This window comes from Diplotaxodon limnothrissa, linkage group LG7 (assembly GCF_057381915.1).
Source record: "Diplotaxodon limnothrissa isolate DT_005_m linkage group LG7, D_limnothrissa_male_GT1.1, whole genome shotgun sequence".
In the NCBI taxonomy this organism is placed as follows: domain Eukaryota; kingdom Metazoa; phylum Chordata; class Actinopteri; order Cichliformes; family Cichlidae; genus Diplotaxodon; species Diplotaxodon limnothrissa.
The window spans coordinates 62,789,509-62,812,341 of record NC_140602.1 but is presented as its reverse complement, the minus strand read 5'-3'; the positions used below and the strand labels follow the sequence as shown (position 1 = coordinate 62,812,341).

General features: G+C 43.4%; 2 protein-coding genes across 4 annotated transcripts in view; one reads left to right on the top strand and one right to left on the bottom strand.

The window, feature by feature from the left end:
- Positions 1-428: 428 nt before the first annotated feature.
- dync2i2 (dynein 2 intermediate chain 2) lies at positions 429-8,296 on the top strand. The gene is made up of 9 exons (XM_085360113.1): positions 429-592; positions 2,157-2,417; positions 2,651-2,760; positions 2,906-3,063; positions 3,599-3,708; positions 3,942-4,109; positions 7,324-7,556; positions 7,653-7,810; positions 7,935-8,296. Exons 1-9 carry the CDS (start codon positions 515-517, stop codon positions 8,171-8,173), a joined length of 1,515 nt encoding a protein of 504 aa, XP_085216239.1. The 5' UTR covers positions 429-514; the 3' UTR covers positions 8,174-8,296.
- Positions 8,275-22,833, bottom strand: part of sptan1 (spectrin alpha, non-erythrocytic 1) — a 37,704-nt gene continuing 23,145 nt past the window's right edge. For 2 of the 3 annotated variants that reach the window (XM_085360110.1, XM_085360112.1), the window contains 29 exons: positions 22,559-22,650; positions 22,272-22,416; positions 22,013-22,194; positions 21,810-21,909; positions 21,510-21,707; positions 21,286-21,432; positions 21,087-21,190; positions 19,690-19,852; positions 19,416-19,430; positions 18,451-18,582; positions 17,944-18,081; positions 17,754-17,858; positions 17,376-17,584; positions 17,171-17,291; positions 16,617-16,738; positions 16,399-16,531; positions 16,204-16,302; positions 15,939-16,098; positions 14,727-14,803; positions 14,313-14,522; positions 13,902-14,198; positions 13,458-13,570; positions 13,078-13,095; positions 11,765-11,819; positions 9,802-9,998; positions 9,634-9,687; positions 9,409-9,555; positions 8,761-8,908; positions 8,275-8,686 (listed from right to left, as the gene is read on the bottom strand). In XM_085360110.1, the coding sequence (XP_085216236.1) occupies positions 8,561-8,686; positions 8,761-8,908; positions 9,409-9,555; positions 9,634-9,687; positions 9,802-9,998; positions 11,765-11,819; positions 13,078-13,095; positions 13,458-13,570; positions 13,902-14,198; positions 14,313-14,522; positions 14,727-14,803; positions 15,939-16,098; positions 16,204-16,302; positions 16,399-16,531; positions 16,617-16,738; positions 17,171-17,291; positions 17,376-17,584; positions 17,754-17,858; positions 17,944-18,081; positions 18,451-18,582; positions 19,416-19,430; positions 19,690-19,852; positions 21,087-21,190; positions 21,286-21,432; positions 21,510-21,707; positions 21,810-21,909; positions 22,013-22,194; positions 22,272-22,416; positions 22,559-22,650 (3,807 nt within the window). In that variant the 3' untranslated portion in view covers positions 8,275-8,560. The remainder of the gene's footprint in view (positions 8,687-8,760; positions 8,909-9,408; positions 9,556-9,633; positions 9,688-9,801; positions 9,999-11,764; positions 11,820-13,077; positions 13,096-13,457; positions 13,571-13,901; positions 14,199-14,312; positions 14,523-14,726; positions 14,804-15,938; positions 16,099-16,203; positions 16,303-16,398; positions 16,532-16,616; positions 16,739-17,170; positions 17,292-17,375; positions 17,585-17,753; positions 17,859-17,943; positions 18,082-18,450; positions 18,583-19,415; positions 19,431-19,689; positions 19,853-21,086; positions 21,191-21,285; positions 21,433-21,509; positions 21,708-21,809; positions 21,910-22,012; positions 22,195-22,271; positions 22,417-22,558; positions 22,651-22,833) is intronic. The other variant, XM_085360111.1, reaches the window with a different exon arrangement.

Sequence of the window (22,833 nt, the reverse complement as noted above, 5' to 3'; positions counted from 1 at the left end):
AGTTTCAGTCACTGTGCAAATGTACTGCTTATAATAAGGAGGGGGAACCTGGAGTCAGCTGAGACTGAAGAAATCGCTTAGATGACGAAACGTTTCTCCCACTGCAAACGCCATGTCCAAATGAACGAAGTCGACCTTTTGAGATCATTCGGAGTTCGGTGACAGGCTGATAAACTCCTAGTTTTTATTAAAGGGCGGTGTCTTAGTTTTTTAACAACATACAGACGGGTAATCTTTTAGACTATACACCATTGTTTGTATGTATTTTAAAAGAAATGTAATTATCAACCGCCGCAATTAGTGAACACGGGTTTAACGCTGAAGATGTCCGCTGGTTCACGCCTACAAACACGGAAGTGAATGTGGGATTTATTTCTTGCCTCGCGTGATAATCTCAGTAACCACGGTAACGCCAGCTTTATGTAAAATGGCTCCAAAGGCATCAAACGGCCCTCGGAGTGCTTAGAGTTTAGCTGATCAATGTTAAAATATTTGATAATGCCTTTTTATTAGCATGTTCGCAGACGAAGCCCTGGACACGGTGAGTGTCCAGTCACTGTGGAGGAAGTCTCACGAGGCGGCGCAGGAGTCGGTAAGTTTGGGCAGCACCGAGTCTGCCCCCCACAGAACTCTGTTAGCCTGGACAGCGACGTGCTTGCTGTCTACAGTTGCAGAATATTGGTTGGATCCGAAGCTAACTTTAGCTGATGCAACACATGCGTGTTCAGGTGTTCCTGGGTGGACACATTTGCATTCAGAGGAGAATGCATTGCAAGATGACATCATGAAATATGCAGCATCAAGCAAACAGGGACATTTCATGCAGACTGCACCGACTTAACGTTGATAGAAAACACTTCTTCTTGTTCTTGTAACCTGCCATAGATAATGTTGCATTATCTATGGCAGGTTACTATGGAAGCCCGTTTCCGCCACTAAAAAAAAAAAAAAAAAGCTAGTATCCATAACTCGAAATTTCGAGTTACTTTTCTCAAAATTTCGAGTTAGCTCTGCCAATCAAAAATATACGTGAATGAGGTCGCTTTCTTGTTACCCGGAAGCATATGGCGCAGGACCGCGCACTCAAAAACGGATCCCAACAAATTAAAGTATGTTTGCTGATAGTAACACCATGTGATTCAGCTAATAACACAGGGATTTCATCATTTGTGAAGCCAGGCTGAAAACACTCAGCAATCTGTGCATTCACGACTGGATGTAATACCGGTAGCTTAGCTGTAGCATTTGTAGCTGAGGGCTTCAGCTTCCGGGTAACATGGAAATGACGTCATTCACGTAGATTACTGATTGGCAGCGCTAACTCGAAATTTCGAGTTGCTTTTCTCAAAATTTTGAGTTAATATGTCGAAATTTCGAGATAATAACTCGAAATTTCGAGAAAATAACTCGAAATTTTGAGTTATGGATCCTTTTTTTTTTTTTAGTGGCGGAAACGGGCTTCCATAGGTTACATCTATTAAACATGACCACGATTTCAAATGATGAGGGCGGATCACTTATAGACGCATTGAGACACAGTGTTTGCTCTCTGTATATCAGTGGCAGAAGATATCACTGTTTCAGTAAGATCAGGCACACAGCTGTGGCCTTGAGTAATGATAAAGCCCCACCTACCTGGGGTTCAGACCTTCTGTTTGCAAGGGACAGCTAATCAAAACATCATTCTTTTTTAAAATTATTTTAATGCCTTTAAGCTCATCCTGTAATTAAACAGGAAAGTCTTAAATTTCTGAGTGTGGCTTTTTTAAATAACAGGTATTTCCCTGGGCAGCAATAGCTGATACGTGTCTGCTAGGCTCTTTTAACTGTATCTGTGCTGTTCATACCTTTTGGAAAACCCAATTCTCCATCCATCTGCTTATGCAGTTCTGGAGCGGACACACCATGGACTTAGCACACAAACATCTGGTTGACAGTGGCCAAAATGCTAACATTGAGCCTTCAAAATACATTCGAAACCAATGAGTGATTCCACTGTGGCTTTGTCTCTCTTTTATGCATACTGTGGATGAAGCGATGGGCTAAACCAGGGTTTATAAGATACATAAGGATTATGTTGAACTGTGAATCACATAAGGCATCTCACCTTTCTTGCTTCCTTAGTAAAAAGACCATTATTTTTGCTGGGGTTTCAGAAAGGATGTCAGACTCAGATGTTTCGCAGTGCTGAGTCAGAGGTCCAGGTCATTTCCACTACCATTAGCTCTACTCAGACAGAGCTACAGGAGCAGGCCACAGAGCAGCTCATCCAGCAAAACCAAGATGAACCAGAGCCGCCTGGCTTGAAGGACTTCCTACAGCAGGTTGAAGACATGGTCGTCAGAGAGTTAGTGAAAAATGTCAGGAGCCATGCCTTTGACGGGTTTCAGGCAAGCTGGGAAGACCACAGTCAGCGGGTAAGCAGAACACTCGTTTGTATGTCAGAGAGGGTTTGTCATCTGCTGCAGAAGGAATCTAGAATGGTCATATTACTACCTGATGGTCTTTATCATGAAGTGAAAGTGAAACATTGCACTAAAAAGTTACTTTCAGCTGTCCCGTTATTCACAAGGCATCAGCACAGCAGATCGCTGTTTTGATTTGCCTAAAACCTGTTCACATCTCTGTATGACGGTGTTCCATCTTTCAGGTCTTACTCATCCATTCCCTTCAACATCCCGGCGCTAAAGAGAAAGGCCTGCATGTCACTAGTGTTTCGTGGAGTTGTACTGGCTCAGTCATTGCCTGTGCCTATGGTCGGTATGTGTGTCTGATGTTAATGTATACGATACTAACAGTCCACTTATTATTTCCTGATGTTTTTCTCCAGGTCATAAAAAGTGTAAACTGCTGGAAAAGCTCTGCTGTTATCATTGTGGCTCAGATCTGTGTTTATGGTGGGCAGGATTGACAATGGAGACTGGAGCAATGAGAAGTCATGTGTTTGCACCTGGAACCTGGACCGTCGAGGCCTGCATCACAGTCAGGCGGACCTGGTCATAGATGTTCCTACTGCAGTCACAGCTTTGTGCTGTCATCCCAACCAGCCTTCCCTCATCGCAGGTACAGTGATGCCACCTTCACAGAAATAAATATGCCCTAATAACTCTTTTCCAAAGTATTAAACATAGTATTAAGTGATGGCTTTTTAAGTAATAGTTTAACTACTGCCAGCTTGAAATGTGAGGTGAACTTGATCTTCTTTAATATTCAGAAATTCACGACTCGAAGGGGACATTGTGACCATATTTGAGAATAATCTTTGGTTCAGAGTATTGGTAATATCTGAGCATTGTCTGCTGTCATTGGTGCTCCTTTGTCTTATACTAGGATCAGCTGTATTGGCCAAAATAAATCTAGCTGTTTTAAATCCTTCAAAGTTAATAAAGCTATCATAAAGCCTCATCCCTATCTTGGTCTGTCTGACCATCTTCATCAGCTGCTACTTGTCTCTTGACTGTTGCTCCTAATCTGGCTGAGAAATCACTGACAGCATGATCGGTGCTGCCTTTCCCAGACTTCACAAAGCTTCTTCTAAGTAGCTATTTTAATAGCTTTAATACTGAATTATTTATTGTGTGTAATGCTGTCGCTGCAGGGGGTCTGTACAGTGGAGAAGTGGTGATTTGGGACACCAGTCGGACTCAAGACTCTGTAGTGGCTCAAACTGGGTTGTCTGCAGACAGCCACAGAGACCCTGTTTACCAGGTAAGAGGAAACAATGCTTTTGGCATTTCTGCTAAACTCTCTTCATCCTGCTGCATGTTGCTTGATCTTACACACTTGAACTTGATCACAGCACTCCAGGATAACCTGAAATAGCATTATTCCAGAGTAAAGTAAATGGTAAATGGACAGGCAGTCTCCCATGCAAATATTAACCAGGCATGACCCTGCTTGGTGGTCTTGCATGAGTGTGAAGGGAGGATTTATGTGTGCAGGTTTCCTGGGTGCCTCTGCAGAAGAAGGGAGAGTTCGGGGTGCTCAGTGCCTGCTCGGGAGGAAGAGTGCTGCTGTGGACGGTTGGTTTTGAGCAAGGCAGTTTTGTCCAGAAAGCCGCCTATGCCGTGCTACAACAGCAGGTTCCCCACAGCAGCAGCCGTTTCAAGGTGAGCTTCAGGCTGAACTCTTCATCTGCAGAAAAACAACACTTTGAAATTCCTGAATGTTATGGTGGTGTGGAGGTGCAACACAATGGAAAAGGTAGGCACAGCATTTTCTGTTTTTGACTGCCAATGTTGGGGGCATTACTCAAAAAATGTCATGTATTACACATTACTTTTCTTAAAAGTAATGCAGCTAAAATTACTTAATTACCTGCTGGAGAAAGCAATTCGTTAAACTAGTCACATTACTTCCTATTTACTTATCACTCATTGCTCATTACTCTTATTACCAGTTAACAATGTAAACCCGAGGCTACAGCCCTACACACCAACACAAATCCCTATCCTAATGAGGATACACATATGATCTTTCTCTTAGTTTTTAGGTATGAACCCAAAAACAACAATTTAGTACAGCATGTTCTACTGTTAGGGCAGCACGGTGGCACGGTGGTTAGCACTGCTGCTGCACAGCAAGAAGGTCCTGAGTTCAATTCCACCATCAGGCCGGGGTCTTTCTGTGTGGAGTTTGCATGTTCTCCCCGTGTTTGCGTGGGTTCTCTCCGGGTACTCCGGCTTCCTCCCACCGTCCAAAGACATGCAGCTTGTGGGGATAGGTTAATTGGATAATCCAAATTGCCACTAGGTGTGAATGTGAGTGCGAATGGTTGTCTGTCCCTGTGTGTTGGCCCTGCGACAGACTGGCGACCTGTCCAGGGTGTACCCCGCCTCTCGCCCTATGACAGCTGGGATAGGCTCCAGCGCCCCCCGCGACCCTGAAAAGAATAAGCGGAAGCGAATGGATGGATGGATGTCCTACTGTTACTGATAAATGTAATGTGATTGTAATTGCACCCAGTACCGGTGACTGGACGGAACCTTGTCACTAAATAGTATTTCCTGTTTGTAGCAGCTAATAAAAGGTTGTTTGGTCTCATTCACAGAAATCTCCACATTTTATACTCCTTCTCTACTTGATCTCAAACTCACCGATGCAGCTGAGAGAATTAACATAAGGGATTATAGTCTTCTCTTTTGTATGGCTATTGTACTGCCACTAGTCATCCTTATTGTGACTGGTTGTATGCTGCCCCTTTTATGTGAACTTGCTCATAGCTAGATTGGGACACCCTGAGTTTACTGTTTGAGTTGATAACCACCTTCATGTATAAGCAAAGACAAAGGGGTACCACTACAAGGCAAGTTCAACACAGTCAGTTTGGCCAGATTTGTAGAAATGAAAGCTGCTCCATCCAAAGTGGGATGGATGGTGTCTCTCTTAACAAGACCAGGTTTTCCCCGTGAGTGTCCCAGTGGGATAAGGGGGACGACTCATCACCCCATCACTGTGGGTGAGGTCACTGAGGCAGTTAAACAAGTCTTTGGCGGCAGGGCCCTTGGGGTGGATGAGGTTAATCCTGAGTTCCTGAAAGCGCTGGATGTTGTAATGATCTGGATATGGAGATCGGGCGGGGGGGGTACTTCTGGATTGGCAGACCCTCTGAGTATTTTGTCTGGCTCATAGCAACGGGCCATTTGATCCTTATACCACTGTTGCAAGAGCTTGGTCCACATTAACAGCAATAAGTTGGACTTGTTCTTAGTGAGTGTTGGACTCCAACAGGGCTACCATTTCTCACAGATTCTGTTCATGATTTTTTGACAAGTGGTGGAAGGCTTCCACTTTGGTGGTCTCAGAATCTTGTCTGCTTTTTGCAGATGATGTTGATTTTTTTGACTTCATCAGGTCGCAGTGGAATGGTTTGCAGCAGGAATCAGAATCAGCACCTCTGATTCTGTGGCCATGGTGCTAAGCCATTAAAGGGTGGAGTGCCCAGGTTAGGGACGAGTTGCTGCCGCAAGTGTCTCGGGGTCTTGCTTACGAGTGAGGGGAAAGGGAAGATCAACAGACGGATTGGGGTTGCGGCTGCAGTGATGAAGAGGGAGCTGAGTATAAGGGCGAAGCGATCTACGTCCACACCATCACTTCTGGTCATGTACTGTGGGTAGTGACTGAAAGAACGAGCTCGCAGATACAAACAACAGAAATTAGCTTTCTTCAAAGGGTGACAGAGTGAGGAGCTCAGCCATCCAAGAGAGGCTCAAAGTAGAGCAATTACTCCACGTCGAAAGGAGTCAGTTGAGGTGGTTTGAGCATCTAACAAGGATGCCTCCTGGGCACCTCCTGGCTGAGTGTTCTGGGCATGTGCCACCCTGAGGAAGCTCCGGGGCAGACCCAGGACACACTGGAGAGACAGCTGGACAGGGAACGCCTCAGTGACGCTATATAAAAAAAAATTGAAATGAATGTTAGCAATAACATTGGAAGGAGGGAATATGGTCTATCCCCTGGATCAGTGTGTTGATTCAGGGGATAGACCATCCTACTACTGAGTAAACATTTTAGATCTTCTTTGTTTTTTTTTCATGTTCTTGTTTTTTCTTTCTACGTAGCACTCATAATTCTTATTCTTATTCTCATGTATATATCTCATGTATATCTCATGCACATATCTTTCTTTCTACATAGCACTTTAATTCTTATTGTCTGCACTGAAGCACCGCAGCAATTTCCTAATGTTGTAAACCTCAACATCTGGCAATAAACCCATTCTGATTCTGATGAGGTACCGAGAAGTTTCACATGGTTTGGAAATGTTCAGGCAGTAGCATAGCAAAGACCCCACTGGCTGACTTCCTGTTGTTTATATTAATAATATGGCTTCTATCTAAGAGCGCAATAAAAATGAAGAGAATCAGTGAAAATGTGACCCTGAAAAGAGCCAACTGAGTGGTTTTGGTAGAGTGCTTTATAGAATTGAATAGCTCCTTATTGTCATTGTACATGTACAATGAAATTGTGGGTGCTCTGCACCAACTGAAGAGGAATAAAATATAAATGGTAAGACAGCAGGAATAAATAACAAACAGGAGGAATATATAGAAAAAAAGAGAAAGTCACAGGTTGCAAAGTCTTTGGAATGGACTTGGTCTGAGTGGTCTGAGTGATGAGGGTTATTCAAACCATGGTTCAGACTCTAGTCCCTGGCTGACTTGTCACTGCCCACTTACTTAGACGGTCATAGTTTGAGTAATGCAAAAGTCCAGTTCAGGTCATAATACACATAAATTTTTCCAGACACAGAACATAATTCTTCTTGCAGTCCTCTGCTCACCATGCTTCTGTGTAAAAGACAGATTTTTGTGTTGTCCTCAGGCCCGCAGCAACAGCACTGTAGGTATCACGTCAATGGCTCTGTCCCCATGGGATTCTGACACCTTCCTCGTGGGGTCTGAGGGAGGCCTGCTGCTCAGATGCTCCTTCTCTTCTCAAACACTAGCTGCAACAGCCTTTGAGGGCCAGAATGCAACACTAAGAGCCCCGGCAGTCTTCTCATTTAGGCCCCGCAGCGGCCCTGTCCATTCCATACACTGCTCCCCCTTCCACAGGTAAACTTGCAGAACACACACAATAAATTCATTAAAGAGGAGGGGGTTTACTTTTCACATTTGTCATGAGTGACATCTGTCTCATGGTCTTTACAGGAATCTGTTTGTGAGTGGATCAACTGATGGTCTGGTCCACCTTCACTCGCTGCTGCAGGCCAGCCCACTGCTCTCTCTCAGAGTTTCAGACTCTTACATTTTTCAGGTGCAGTGGTCGCCAACCAGGCCACTGGTTTTTGCTGCAGCCACTGGAAAAGGTAGTACACTGATTTCAAATGTACCTGCGTGTGTGGGGTTACAATGAAGAAATGAAGCCTCTTGGAGAAAGCCAACAGTACATCGGCGTGTAAAACAGATTCTTCATGTGTGTAACTTTCCTAGGTGAGGTGCAGATGTTCGACCTGAGCCACAGGTCACTGAGAGCAGCAGCTACAATTGAGCAGGGAGATGCGGACCAAGCTGCAACTTGTTTGGCCTTCAACTGTCAGAAACCTCACCTCTTGGCGGTTGGAAAAACCGATGGGACAGTCAACATTTGGCAGCTGAGTGCCGATTTGATGGAGCAGAGCCCCAGAGAGATCAGCCAGTTGGAGAAAATAGCCAATCAAGTGGCAGAGTGACACAGATTAGCTAGGACAGAGACTGCACCAGCCTGACTCACTGACAACAACTGTGGTTCCAAGTCTGAAAACAGAAATAAATGCAGAACAGCAGATTCCAGTTTTAACCAGTAGCGTTTATTAAAGCACACTGCAAATGTTAAGGTGGTGTTACATCATTGTTGCAAGGTTCTTAAATTTACTGAAAGCACAAGCTAAAATGGCTAAAAACAATCACATTCACTACCATGAGAAGCACAAAGAGTTAGGTCAGAGCGAGATAAATAGAGTACAGAGTTTTGGTATTGGTGAGTATTGCTAGTGCCACGATCATGCAGTTTCAGCTGTGTGTTCATATTGAAGTGTGTGTGGGAAACGCTTCCCGATTGGTCACTGGTGGGGAAAGGATCAGTTGACAAAGAGCGAGCGAGTGAATTCGACAAAGTCGAAAGCTGACGGCAGCTCGCGGCCCTTGCTGTCGAGGTAGGGCTTCATGTGTGACAGACAGTAGTCTGCCTGCTCTTTAGTCAGGTTCTGAAAGAAAGAAGGCAACAATGAGACCACCACTGATAACCTGACACTGACACACTGAGCAGAACATGTCTGACCTGGTAGAGCTCCTCTTTAGTGACGTAGGGTTTGTTTTCAGCGCTGAGGGCTCGGAAGGCGCTCTCGATCTCCTCACTAGACTTGACGTTCTCAGTTTCACGGCTGATCATGAACGCCATGTACTCCTGCAGCGACACGTTTCCATCCCTGCAGACAGTTCTCACAGTCAGGAAACATACTAGCTTTCCTCCTCATAGGAAAGAGCATATGCTACATTTAAATGCTGCTCTAATGAAGAACTTGAAAAGATTTGAGATCAAATAATGATCCAATAATGATGCCAAAGGAGACAGCGCTGTAAAGCAGAGTTTTCTAATGTGTTTGCATCCTGTTCGTAAGAGTGGTAACATTACAGGTCTTGGAAATTGAAACCTCAGCAGGGGACTGGAGGTCAGCTTGTGCTGGACACTATAATTGGTTAATGTGAAGGTCTGTAACTCCTGCCAAGTTAAACTGGTATCATAAAAATGAAGCAAACATGCACTGAAGGAGACCTGTTCAGCATGTCTGGCAGAGAAGAAAATTAAAACTGCAGTGCAACAATTACAAGAAGGTGAATTTGCAGTGAGTGCGTGCTGTCTTCTAAGACACTGGTAATTAATATGGATTGGATAAATGATCTCTAAACGCCCTGAAATGCAACAGACCTATTGGGATCCACAGTGTCGAGTATGGCCTCAAACTCAGGATCAGGTTCTCCCTCTTCCACCATGGGCAAATCATAGCCCAGTGAGCGGAGACATGACTTGAACTCTTGGTGGTTCAGACGGCCAGACTTCTCTTTGTCAAAGTGTCTACAAAGAAATGGGTGAAGATAAGGATTTTGACCTTGACACAGAAAGACCTAATGCAGTCAGGAGAGAGCCACTTACTTGAACATCATACTGAATTCCTTCAGAGCCTCTTCTGTCACTCCAGTGGTATTTCTGAAAGAGGAAGAATAAAAAGAAACATGCATTTCACGCAGCAACTGTAAAAGCAGTAGAGTGTTTGAGATTCACATCACTTCAGTGACATGCAGTTACTGTTGCACTGTATACCTGGCCTGTATCTGTTGTTCCAGGTTGTGCTGCATCCTCATTCCCAGTTGGTCCAATTGGTCCCACTGCTGGGCCAAGCCAACTGTGCTATGCTCTGTATACTTATTGTCCAAGATCAGTGCCTCTTCCATAGCTGCACCCAAGTCTTCAATCTTCTTCAGCTGGCTGCGCATAGCACGGATCTCCTGGTGCTTACGCTGTGCACACACACACACACACACACACACACTTCAATAAAAGCTGCAAACAACTGTGCGATGCTTAACAATGCATTTCCTTTCTGATTTTAGTCTGTGTTTATTATCAACCTAATTTTGAACAATAAGCATAATTAAGGGGAAACTAACATGCCCATCTTGCTTCAAGACTTGACAGTGAGTGTGCCTCATTACCGGAGTGACTAGGAAATCTATATCTAGTGACATCAATGAGTAACTCACAAGGGAAGTTGTGAGTTCATTAGCAGTTAAATAGCTGCTTATTACTTCTGCTTTTCTTTCTTTTCTTTTTAATGATGATTTACCAAATCACCAACAGTGTCAAGGGGCCTTATATTGTAAGGCAGGGGCCTCAAACTCCAGTCCTTGAGGGCTGGTGTCCTGCAACTTTTCCATGTGTCCCTGTTGCAAAACACCTGAATAAAATCAGTAGGTCATTAGCAAGAGTACAGAACTTGACTGCATGCTGAAGTGGCAACCCCTAACACTACTCAAATAAATTTAAGTGTACTTTTATTGCACTGTTCATTCACTCATGAGCTGCTGTAACATGAATCAAATGGCTGAACTGCCACTTGTTGCAACAGGGACACATGGAAAAGTTGCAGGACACCAGGTCTCGAGGACTGGAGTTTGAGACCCCTGTTGTAAAGTGAAGAACGTGTATACAAAGGTGTCGAACTCCAGGCCTCAAGGGCCGGTGTCCCGCAGGTTTTAGATGTGTCCTTGATCCAACACAGCTGATTTAAATGGCTAAATTACCTCTTCAACATGTCTTGAAGTTCTCCAGAAGCCTGGTAATAAACTAATCATTTGATTCAGGTGTGTTGACCCAGGGTCTAAAACCTGCAGGACACCGGCCCTTGAGGCCTGGGATTCGACACCCCTGCTGTAATAATAGTAAGAAAACCCCAAAAATCAAACAACCTATCCATGAGCGCTTTGTGACAGTGGGAAGAAGAAAAACTCCTTTTTAACAGGAAGAAACTTCAGGCAGAACCAGAACAGAAATTTTTAGGGTAGAATGGTATTAAGCCCTTGCATTTAAAAGTTGAGAAAACATTTTAATCGCTAACCTGTCAATTTATTCAAAGGCTCTAGTGTTGGCATCAGCAAATCAAATCATGTCATGAAAGTATCCTGTATGGCATCAAAACAAAGGGGAACTTCATCACTGTGGTGAATAATAGCCCAGTTGTATACAAACTAACTTGGTCACAGTTTCTTCCATGGTGTGTATTTGTCCCGTCTTCCTCCCCTTGCCCCCAATTGGTGGCGGCAGATGGGCGCCCCTTCCTGAGCCCGATTCTGCCAAAGGTTATTTCCAGTTAAAAGGAAGCTTTTCTTTCCCCCTGTTGGTCGTATAATTGTTGGGATTTTCTCTGTATTATTGTAGGGTCTCTAACTTAAAATATAAAGCGCATTGAGACGATTGCTGTTGTGATTTAGTGCACTATATAAAAATTTGAATTGATCATGGATGTAAGAGTCTAGAAGAACGGAGTGTAAAATGCGATTTGTACTTTAAAATGCTTTGAGTGGTCAGTACATTACAAGCAAAGTAACAGATCAACATTTCAGCTGGGCAGTGCATACCATCACCCCATACAAAGTGAAGCCTGAAACGTATAGGTATATATCCCCTCTGCCTTGGGCCATGGTCTGTCGTCATACTGTGTGAAGACAGCCTTGAACCCCTCACACTTATCCCTTGATGTGACTTTAACAGTAAAAGTAGTATTTACCTTGGTGGCCTCCAGTTGGGATTCAAGGGTACCAGACTCTTCCACCATACATGACCTGACAGCAACAAGGAGTTATTATAAAAGCAGAAACAGATAATGTTTGGAATCAATCTCACACACACTCTGTTAATAGGATTAGACACACTCTTCTACACCCAGTGTTCCCACAAAAACCACTCTAAATGATGCACCAAACAGTGTTTGCAGATCCAAATAATTCAGCGTCTTTAATGTATAATTTGGGCCGTCACCTCTAAGATCAAACTGTTTTCCTCCCATTTGAAAGTTGAGCGTTTTTATGCTGACTTAACTGCCACATAGAAGAGCAGCTTTCATAATATAAATTTAATGATAATCCAAACCATGCAAAGAGGAGTGAAAACTGCAGCGGATCATCAGTTTTCTGTTACAGGGAATGATGTGGGCCCTAAAGTCACTGCATGTTTGTGTGAATATACATTCATCAGCCACAACGCATTAAAATCAAAGACTAACTATGAGGTAATTCTTGCATTGATGTTTCATTTTCTTACTTTGACAGTGCCAATGTAGAAGACCAAGAACCTCTGAAACTATTCAGAGACGAAAATGGTTCGTGCTTCCAGGTAAACGTGTATATTTCTGCTGTAAAATTGGTAGTCTGTGGAAGCAGACTCAAATGGCCATTAGAGGAACTACACTTTTTGGCTCTTCCATCGTTGTTTCGTTTTTTGTAGCTCCAGAGTTTGGTGTAGATTGACTGCACTGCTAGACATCACAATACGCTCACAGATTGGCCCTATTCATCCTCCACTGACAGCTCATCTGTCTAATTATAAAAAGGTGCCGCATGTGTGAGCAGGCATTTTAATTTGTAGCAGATTATGGATTCAAACTGTTTGCAGTTTCCTTACCTGTCGTACACGGGAACAGACTACTGCTTGAAAGCAGAGCTGCCTGGTGCTTAAAGTTCAAGGACTGAGTGAGGAGTGTTAGTGGAGTAGCTAGGTGCTGCTGAGCACACCAGGGCTCAGTGTGCTATTCTTTTAAACCTAAGTGCATGAGGTCACAGCCCTAAGAGAAAGCCCCAGAAACAAGAGCAATCCTTGAAAGAGGTTGGCCTCCCAGAAAGCAATTTGTTACTGATAGACACTGATATGCTATTCAGAAGAGGATGGGGCAGGAAGAACTAGAGATTAGACAGCACACAAAAACATGGAAGGAGATCATTTCTAAACATCACCCACCTTTGAGATCAAGATTTACTTTCACATCCTACATCACTTTCACACCCACACACACTTAATCATAATAAAAGTTTAAGTGATATTAACCCATCCAGAAGATATGTCCTGATTAGCACAGTGATCCCAAGCAGCGACGAGGAAGGAGGGACAAAGAGAGAGAGAAATACACGTTAACAACATGAGATGACAATACAGCATCACACTTGCTTACTTGCCAACGTACCACAGCTCGACTTTGCTTTGTGTAAATCTACCTAATATTACCTCAGCACAAACACAGACATGCAACAATGCAGAGAGCACCTTTACACAAACTTCAGTCACTAGCAGCGTTTCAAATCATGCAACTGAGTCAGCCTGTCTTCTAAAACCACAAGATTACTGAACACTTCTGATAAAGCAGCCTGAGCCACACAGCACAAACGCCACATGAATCACAGGGTCAGCTGGATAAGCACATCCTTTACCTGGTCTCCTGTAGCCACTGGTGGAAGGCGTTGGCGTGCTGCGCGAACTCCTGACGCAGCTTGTCGTTTTCCTCCTGCCTCCTCTGCTCCTTCTGCAGCTCTAGCTCACGCTCCTACACACATTTACGGAGAATGCAACAGTTAAACTGAACTGAAGGCACACAAATCTACACTACACCACCACTTCACATCTTTGCATGTGTACAAAGATGCGAAGCAATGATGGTTCAGACATAAATTAAGAAATGGCAGACTGAGCTGGGTTAAAGAGGAAGATAAGGCAGATAGTTTGTATATTGTAGAATATTTCCAATAAACAGAAAAGTATAAAGTTTTCTGGTAAGAAACGATATGCACGTGGAGAGATGTCATTGGAAAAGCCAACAGAAGAAGTGCAGAAGTGCATTTGTGAATGTAAGGAGTACATATTCTATCATGGAGAACCTTGATGATCTTCTGCAGGTTCCTCCAGGTCTCCTCCAGGGCCTCCATGGTGAACCAGGTGTAGGGATTGGACACCACCTGGTAGCTCTTGATCTGTTGGTCCAGTTCTGCCAGTTGGTTAAAGTCGGCTTGAGCTGAGCTCAGTGAGGAACGGAAAGCCTCGTGGGCTTCACGCAGGGCTTTGATCTCCTCCAGAGAGTTGCACCTCACAGGGTCTGTCAAATCCTCCTCAGCATTCTCAAACCAGCTGTTAAAGGCTGACGCCTTTTTAGCAAATGTCAAGAACAAGTCTTCGACCTAGAGAAGGAGGAGAGAAGACAGGATCCTTAAAATGAGTCAAACTTTAAGATAAGTCCTTCGGGATTGATAAAATGCTCCGATTTGAGAGGGGAACTTAAAACATTTATTTACCTTTCTGAAATGTTCCTGGGCTTCCAGAAGCTTCTTCTTGCGTGAAGCAGAGTTCGACAGTAGCTGATTCCAGCGTTTCATTAGGGAAGCGTGACGAGCTTCGATGGCTTTTGACTGGACGTGTTTGGCAGCCAGCAGCTGGTCTTTCAGAGTTGTAATATTGGTGATGCCCTCCTGCTGGAAGGCCTGCAGGCCAGCATCAAACGTCTCCTGTACATAGAGATACAAAAAGATCAGGATTGCACTAGTCTAGGATGTATGTTGTTTCCATCTGCAGTGTTATAGAATTGATGGCAATCTGCTCATCCAAATCCATATATGAAATACAAATGACAAACAGCGAGGCCCAGCACAGAGCAAAACAACAAAATGGTGTGGATGGAAAACAGGGAACTTTTCTGGGTGAGGGCGGACCTGTTTGGTAAGCAGCGTTTGCACAGAGGACAGGTCTCTGCCATAGTCGTCAGTCTTCAGGCTGTTTTCTTTCTCACCTAAACACAAAGTGCAAGTTATAAATTATGGTAACGCAGGAAACTACAGAATGCATTTCCTAAAGAAAAATAATTGCTGAAGCTTTGGTGGAAAAAAAAGTTGAATGAGCTGAAATAGACCAAATCATCACCTGAAAGCCAAAGTTCAGAACTGTTGAAAGCCCAAGTTCACACAGAAGTGGCTGAATAACTTTAAAATGTACATTAGAAAAATACTGACAGGTAAATGACTTCACTTCTAATCATCGGGTTAGAAAAGTTAATTCTAAAATTCATGAACCGCCTCCAACTGGCCAGATTTGAACCAGCTGTCTGCTGAAGACAAATCCACCAATGAAAAATAGCCCTGAAGTTCATGTGCCAATCAGAATGCTCTATCATTCCCATAAACTGAAAATGGAGCCAACAGCTTTCGGTTAGACAGCAGTAACTACTGACATACTGTTACTCTGTGACAAATCCCTGTCAAATCTGCCTCAGTGCACCTGCTGAAAAACTGCTTCTAAATTCAAGACCACAACTCCTATCAAGGTGAAAGTCTCAAGGACTTGTTCTACAAAACAGTGTTTTTTTAATATTCCTGGTGTCAAAAATGTGGTTAAAAAGTGCTGCTGAGAGAAACTACTTACTGAAAATACAATAGATCTCTATCAGTCGGTTAGAAATTACGGCTACTCCCTTCACTTGGATCCACACAGTTCAAAAAGTTTAAAAAGTTATAACTTCTAGGAAAGAATCGTTGGAAAGTGGGCAGTGGTGGCCATGTTTTGAGGCTAAACGACTGCTATAGAGTGAACGCTGGACACAGCAGCAGTTGAAAGAAAGTTTTTAGATTAATTTTTATCATTTCTGAAACTCGAGCAGTTGAAACAGCCAACATGCCATCCCATACACACCCATTGTAAACTCGGGTGACAAAAAGCATGAAACTAAAACTGTAACTGAAGAAAAAATATGAAAGATATTGTTTAATCAGGATTAACACTAATAAACTGAGTACAATGACTATCATCTCTTATTAAACACTTATGGAAGGTGTACACTAAAAGTAGAACTATACTGGCATCTATATAGTACTTTGCCACATATTCACGATAGACTTTTATAGAAGAGACTGAACAAACTGTTATTGTACCGATCCAGGATTCCACAACGTCGGCCTTCCAGTTGAACTGCAGGAAGGCAGAGTTTTCGTCCAGCTTGGCCTTCCTCTGTGCTGCAGCCCTCTCCAGCTCAGACACTTTTCCTCGCAGAGCTGACATCTTGGCACTGATGTTGTCCACATGATGATTGTTCTGTTGCAAATACACAAAAGCCATGTTGGGAACTTTTCTTTCAGCTCTACTGCTTGATATAGTTGCAAAACAGTGTTTTTACTCGGTATGGAGCAGAGCAGGTACCTTCTTGATGAGCTCCTCTCCGTTAGCACACACATCATTCACTCTGTCTCTGTGTACAGTGAAATCAGTCTCAAATGCTTCATGCTTTTTCAGTAAACCCTGTTAAAAACAACAATTTTCAGTTATAATCAGTAAAACCCATCAACAAGCCTCATTTCAGGATCTGTTATGCAACATAGTGTAACAATGAAGCACCTGCACAGCAGCAAGCGTGTCTCCGTAGTCCTCACTTCCCACTAGATTCAACTTCTCATTAATCCAGGCTTCTTCTTCTTCCACATTCGCCACAAACTGCTGGTACTCCAACGATTCCTCAAGCCTCTTTCCTCTGGGACCACAAACACAGACAAAAGCAGATGTGTAAGAGTGTGTGTGTGTGAGTTGGGTGAATCTGTGTAACCCAGGGAGCCCACCTCGCTCCAGATAAGTCCTTAAGTTCTTTCCAGTGGTCAACAAACTGGGCGAGCCTCTGCTGGATCTCCTCCTGGCCAATAGTGTTGTCATCTGACAACTTCTTCCCAGTGTCCAGCACAGACTTGGAACACACACAACACAGATCCAATCAGCCATTCTACAAGAATTTTACAGCATAATCGACAAATTCACAATGTGGCAATTTAGAGTAAACCCTTCAGAGTTTAACTACATGTCTTTGAACTGTGGGAGGAAGCTGGAGTACCCGGATAGAACCACGCAAACATGGGGAGAACATGCAAACTCGGGACCTTCTTGCTGTGAGGCAACAGTGCTAACTACCGTGCCACCCATCTAGCCATAACCTAGCCTTGGATCATTTCCCCCTGTGGAAGGGACTAAAACAGATTTAAAAGGAAATAAAAAAATGTCAGCTGGTTTCATATTTTGAAAAGAAAATATGAAACCAGCGGTACTGTAATAATATCTGGATCGCTTAATTTTCCTTAGGCTAAGTAGAAAAATCTTAAAGAATGAATATGACAAATTCTACCTGGATGGCTGGCTCGTGGGCTCCAACCTCAGCCTCCAGCCTCTTGTGTTTCTTCCTCAGATTCTGTACTCCTGTCAAATCACGTCCATAGTCCTCCGAACTCACAAGTAGCTTTTTCTCTCTGTGTGGGACACCGGCAGAATTTCACATGTTTAAGTGGAGATTCTCCTCATAGAAATAATATGAACATAGGGCACTTTCTCACTTGATCCAAGACTCTTCATCATCCAGGTCTCTGAAAAACTGGTGCAGGCGGTGGGATTCGTTTAGTTTAGCACGACGGCTGGCTGCCATATTCTTGATTTTAGCGAAGCGGCCGTTGACAGCATCACGCTTGTCCTTCACCTGAGTAGTATCGAAAGCATTGCTGGCCATCAGGCTGTCGGCCTGGCCGTTCAGATCCTTCAGACGATCCTGCAAGCAGAAAAAATACGGTGAGAGAACTTCACTATATTTTAGACAACTTGCGTTTGGAATTACTGATTTATTACAGTAGCAGAATACCCAGTCAGAGGGAGGCTTTACTTTAGTATGTATTGCGTAGAGAATGATATACATTTATATAAAAAAATGAGCTGTGTACCTCATGGGCAGAAATATCAGCCTCCAGCAGCTGGTGTTTCTTCAGCAGATTGTTGACTGAAGCCAGATCCTTTCCATAATCCTCTGAGGCAAGAAGGGCTTCCACCTGAGAAACAACACCATGCATCCGTCTTTGAGATCATCTGCTTTCTGTTAGTACCAGTGTTTATAGTCGGCAAGCAGATTGTTACCTCAGAGAGCCAGAAGTCAAAGTCCTTGATGCCAGTATTGAAGTTCTGCTGCTTGTTGGCCTCTTTGAGTTTCTGGCTCTTTTCTGCAGATTTGTTGACGAGGAACCGCCACTGTTCATCCAAAGCACTGAGACGTGCCTGCGCAACAGACAGGTACAGCTTATAGGTTTGTACATCAGATCTCCGTTTTTTGACATAAAATGATGCTGCCATGTATGTTCTGTTCAGAGAAGTGGAAATCTATGTGAGGGATCGGCTTCACATTCATTAAAAAACAAAAACAAATGATTATTTTCAATATTCAATATGTTTTTTCTGTTCTCTAACCCTTATTTGCACAGGACATTTTCTTGTTCACTGTAAAATCTGGTGAAATAAAATGGTCAGCATCATGCTTCTTAAACACGTTCTACCGATAGTCTTCATTTTGGTCACTATAGTCATGACATTCATGTATAGGTGCTGACAGGTGAAATGTTCCACAGTATGCACACTTGATAAATGCACCTTGACTGCATCCTCGCTGCCGGCACAGGCTCCTCTCTGGATCAGGGCGTTGCCTGTGTCAATGACTCCACGAATTCTGTCTGCATTGGCGTGCAGCTCGGCCTCAAACGCCTGATGTTTCTGATGCTTACTCTGATGGTGGACACAGATGGGGAAAGAACCACGACATTAGAACTACATCATCCTTATTAACGGCGGAAATATTTACAGCTCACAGCTTCACAAAGTCATTTAACGCAGCAATGCTTTCATACTTACATTCAATGCAAAAGCCAAAATTAAAGCCAACGAACTGATATGCAGTCGATATTAACGTCAGATGTAAATTAGTTTATATAATTATTGTAACGGAAACACTTTAATGTACAAGGACACAAAAAAACCTAAAAGCAACTATGACAGGCAATGTTTCAAGACACTGACAGACACATAAAACAAATGAGTAAACAACACAAAATGGCAGCAATGTCTGCAACGGACCTGACTTTAAGGAAATATAGAGGGGGAGGAGTCGCTACAAAGTTGCTTCTTGTTTATATCCATCCGTTTCCTTTACAGCTGCTCTGAAGAGATGCAATGGCACCAGTGGAAAATTCCACAGCTATCAGTATGTAGTGCTATCTAATCATTACTCTAATCAGTTTGAGTCTGGATTTAAACATCTGAAGCAAGCTTAAAGTAGCTCCTCAACCAAGAAATCAACATAAAAATGGAAGTCACACCCACCAACCAGCAGTCTTTGATAAACTAACCTGGGATAAAGTACAAAATTAACACAGAATTAAAGAAGAATGAATGAGTTGAATTGAAACTCAAGTGAAAAGAAGCTGGCACTCAACAGTGCTGGATGAGGACGGTTGGAATGCTTATCACGCTCTATTGTGTCTACACACATAGCACAGACATAGACACACAGCAGATATTCTGCTTGCTTGTTAGTCAGCTGACACACTACTCAGACTTACCAGCAGCTTGGACAGCTATAAAAACAAAATAAGAGTGAGAGAAAGATTCAGTCTTACTGCAGACAGGGCACTGGAAGGGATCAGGTAAAGAGTATCAACAAGGCAAAACAGACAAACAATGTTTATATTTGGATTAGCCTCTTGCCTTAGAACGTAAGTAAATTATCTCATATTTCTTCACTAAATCCATATGTGAGACGTACATTCCCATTTAAAACTCGTTCTGTATGTGCAGCAGAGCTTCAGCTCCGAGTCGGGTTTCCCAAGTGCGTACCTGGATGTTGGTGGGATCCTTGTAAGACTCATCAGTTGCAGTCTGCAGTTTCTCACTGATCCAAGCCTCAATTTCATCCACATCACGACTAAACTGCTGCAGGGTCTGGGATTCACCCAGCTTGGAGCGCTTTTCGATCATCTGTGCCTTCAGCCGGCGCCACCTTTCAAACATCATTAAATTAGCTTTTAAAGGCAAGCTCAAACACAGCACACAAACATTTTACAGAATCCGCCACGGGTTTGTTTGGCAGATTCTTGATGCTTTGGGAGATCTCATGTATGATTTTTCCCCCAAAACGTTTATGATATGTGAACAAAGAAAATGTAGCTTTTCTTATCACCTCATCATAAGTAATGGTACAATTCAAGATGACATTAAGAAAATAACGTACTCGAGAATTTTAAGATGTAGGGAGTAATGAGAATATCGTTCTTCAGACGAGTTCCCACTGTTAGAAGACTATATAATTTAAGTTATGATATGTACACAGTGTATAAACTGCAAAGCTGTAGTGGTCGTTCTGTCATAACAATGAATTAGCTCATAAAATCAAGTTTTTTGTGTTCATTAGAAAGTGAGAATATTCAACTCGGAGGCCTCTATTTCCATTTCCATTCCAAAGCTGACCGATTTGTTTGTGTCGCCATTTCTTAAATCAGTTTGAGGGGATGAAAAAAATAAAATAAAATAAGGCAATGCATTATCTTTAGGGCATTTTCATCTGTTGTGCCATTAGTGTAGGTGTTTTCATATGGAAAGTCCACTGACACCTCCACAAATGTCCTTCAAAAATCCTTGGGACCCTTGACTGTGAGTAGGTCAAATACTGGTTTCACTTCAGCGCTTCGTCTGTTGTAACTGCACTCTTCTTTGCAGGTGGCTGAAGGACTACCACCAGCACAAGCAAGAATAGACCACAGAACCTTGGTTGTAAATATGTTACAACAGTTACAAAATGTAGACAATGGCCCACAGAGCTGTGTGTAGGCTCTGCATAGGATAACACACAACCGTGCTCATCTCCTGACACAATGCAACTGGAAGTTATTTATCATAGCAGAGACTTTTCTTTTTTAACCATGGAAAGTCCTTTTGTTTTCTATGGGAGTTTAGGTCTTGTTCTGTTGCACAGCACACCTGTGTGTTATTGCTTCCTCATTATTTAGAAACTCCAAATGCTTTTTCTCAGGTGCGTCTTATTTTTTTATTTCTATTTCGCGGCGTCACTAACATATGTGCGTTTTGAATTAAGCTCCCCTTTTGTAGTGCAAGCAACAACTTCCAAATGCAAATGCAACTGTCCACAAAACTACTTTATCACACAACTTGAGCATCTGTAGATAAACAAAATTAGGATTGTGTCAGTGATCAAGTTTAACAACCACGTTTTCTACCTGTCAAGAACTTCATTGCGGCGGTTAAGAATCTCAGGTTTGGCGTAATGGTCGGCTCCAATCAACTGGTCAGCAAAAGACTGCAAAGCAGCAATCTTCTCCTCCTGTAAATCAAGCCAGGATTTAATGATCAAGACAAAAGAGGGTAATAGCAGTCGGTTTTCAAAGCTTTCACGGAGCAACGAAATGCCTCACTGACCTGAACGTTGATGGCCTTGTCAAAGTCTTCATGTTTCTTAATGAGGGCCTCCACACTGTCCAGGGAGTCACCCTTGTCATCACTGGCGAGGAAGGCTTCACGAGCTGCCATCCAGTTCTCAGCCTGCTCACAGTCTCTGTTAAAAAGCTGTGGATGGGCAAACAACCTTCAGTGGCTGAAATATGGTCTTTAACTGTCTGCTTCATGTCCAAGGATGTCATTACCTGGAGTTCTAGGCACTGATCCAACATCATGCGGCGCTGCACCCAGGCCTTCTCCAGATCAGCGCGCTCACGGTCTAAAGCCTCGAGTTTTTGCTGAATCTCAGGACTAGCATAGTGGCCTCGAGCCAGCAGCTGCTGTCCGAACTGTTCAAACGCCTGGAAAGTACCAGCCCGAGCATCAATCTCTGTACGGTGTTCCTGGAGAGAGAAAAACAAACAAGAAAGAAGACAGAGTTAGAGTTAAGCAATAACTTATATTGGAAAACACGCAAAGAAAGAACAAGACTAAATATTTGATACCTGGTGTCTTTCTAAAAGGGCCTCGGCTCCAGTCACATCCTTAGCCAGCTCCTCTGAGGACACTAATCCTCGGATGCCATTGATCCAGGACATGAGATCTCTATGCACAGTAAAGAATTGCAGTCAGTCAAAACCCTGCATATCTCTAAGACATTTCCTCAAAAAATGTTAAACATTTTTGGATCCAGCAGTCCCGCCCCCACCTGAAGTCAGAGAGGAAACGCTGCAGGTCATGGGAATTGCCAAGCTTGTCTTTGCGCTGGTCAGCACGTCCCACCAGGCTGCTCCAGGCAGTGTTCAGCTCTGTGCATTTCTCCTGGATGTCATCCACCGCTTCAGGGTGAGACTGGATCAAGCGCTCTGCTGTCTCTCCAAGAGAGTTAACCTAAGTAGAGAAATGGGAAAATTAATAAAAAATAAATACAAGATTTCAGGCTTAAAATTACTAAAAGTAAATCTGACCTTATCCCCCAGGGCAGCCAGGTCCCTCTCAAAGCCCTCGTGTTTGCGCTGCAAAGCCTGGACACTGGCCAAGTCGTGACCGTAGTTGTCAGTGTTCAAGGCCTGGTTCTTCTCCTCAATCCACTCTTTAGTCTCATCAGCATCCCTTAGGACACACAACACAACTCAAGTTAATTGTTGTAGCTGACAAAATGTTCCAAAAGCCTGTTTCTCTAATAAATAACACAAAGCAGAGAGTGAACTCGATGACTGATGATCACAGGCGATATCCCACTTTGGATTTGTACCTGTGGAAGCGCTGCACCTCATGTGCACTGCCCAGCATGTTGCTCCTTTCTTCAGCCAGCTGTTGCAGGGATCGCCAGCGGTTGTTCAGCTCCTGCACATAGCATACAATATGAAACAGCACTCATCCCACACACTGCTCCCTGTGTCTGGAGCATGTTTTTCTGACATTAGTGGTAACATTTGAGATGAGTTGCAGTATACCAATTGAAATGAGCATACGCTAAACAAGAGGCGCTTTCAGACTCACAGGGAGCACAACTCTAAGTGCTTTTTA

Bases quoted from the DNA above. Each gene is read 5' to 3' on its own strand.
- dync2i2 (XM_085360113.1), top strand. From the start codon at position 515: ATGTTCGCAGACGAAGCCCTGGACACGGTGAGTGTCCAGTCACTGTGG. The intron at 2,761-2,905 runs GTATGTGTGTCT...TATGGTGGGCAG, and splicing joins ATTGCCTGTGCCTATGGTCG to GATTGACAATGGAGACTGGA. The intron at 7,811-7,934 runs GTAGTACACTGA...TAACTTTCCTAG, and splicing joins TGCTGCAGCCACTGGAAAAG to GTGAGGTGCAGATGTTCGAC.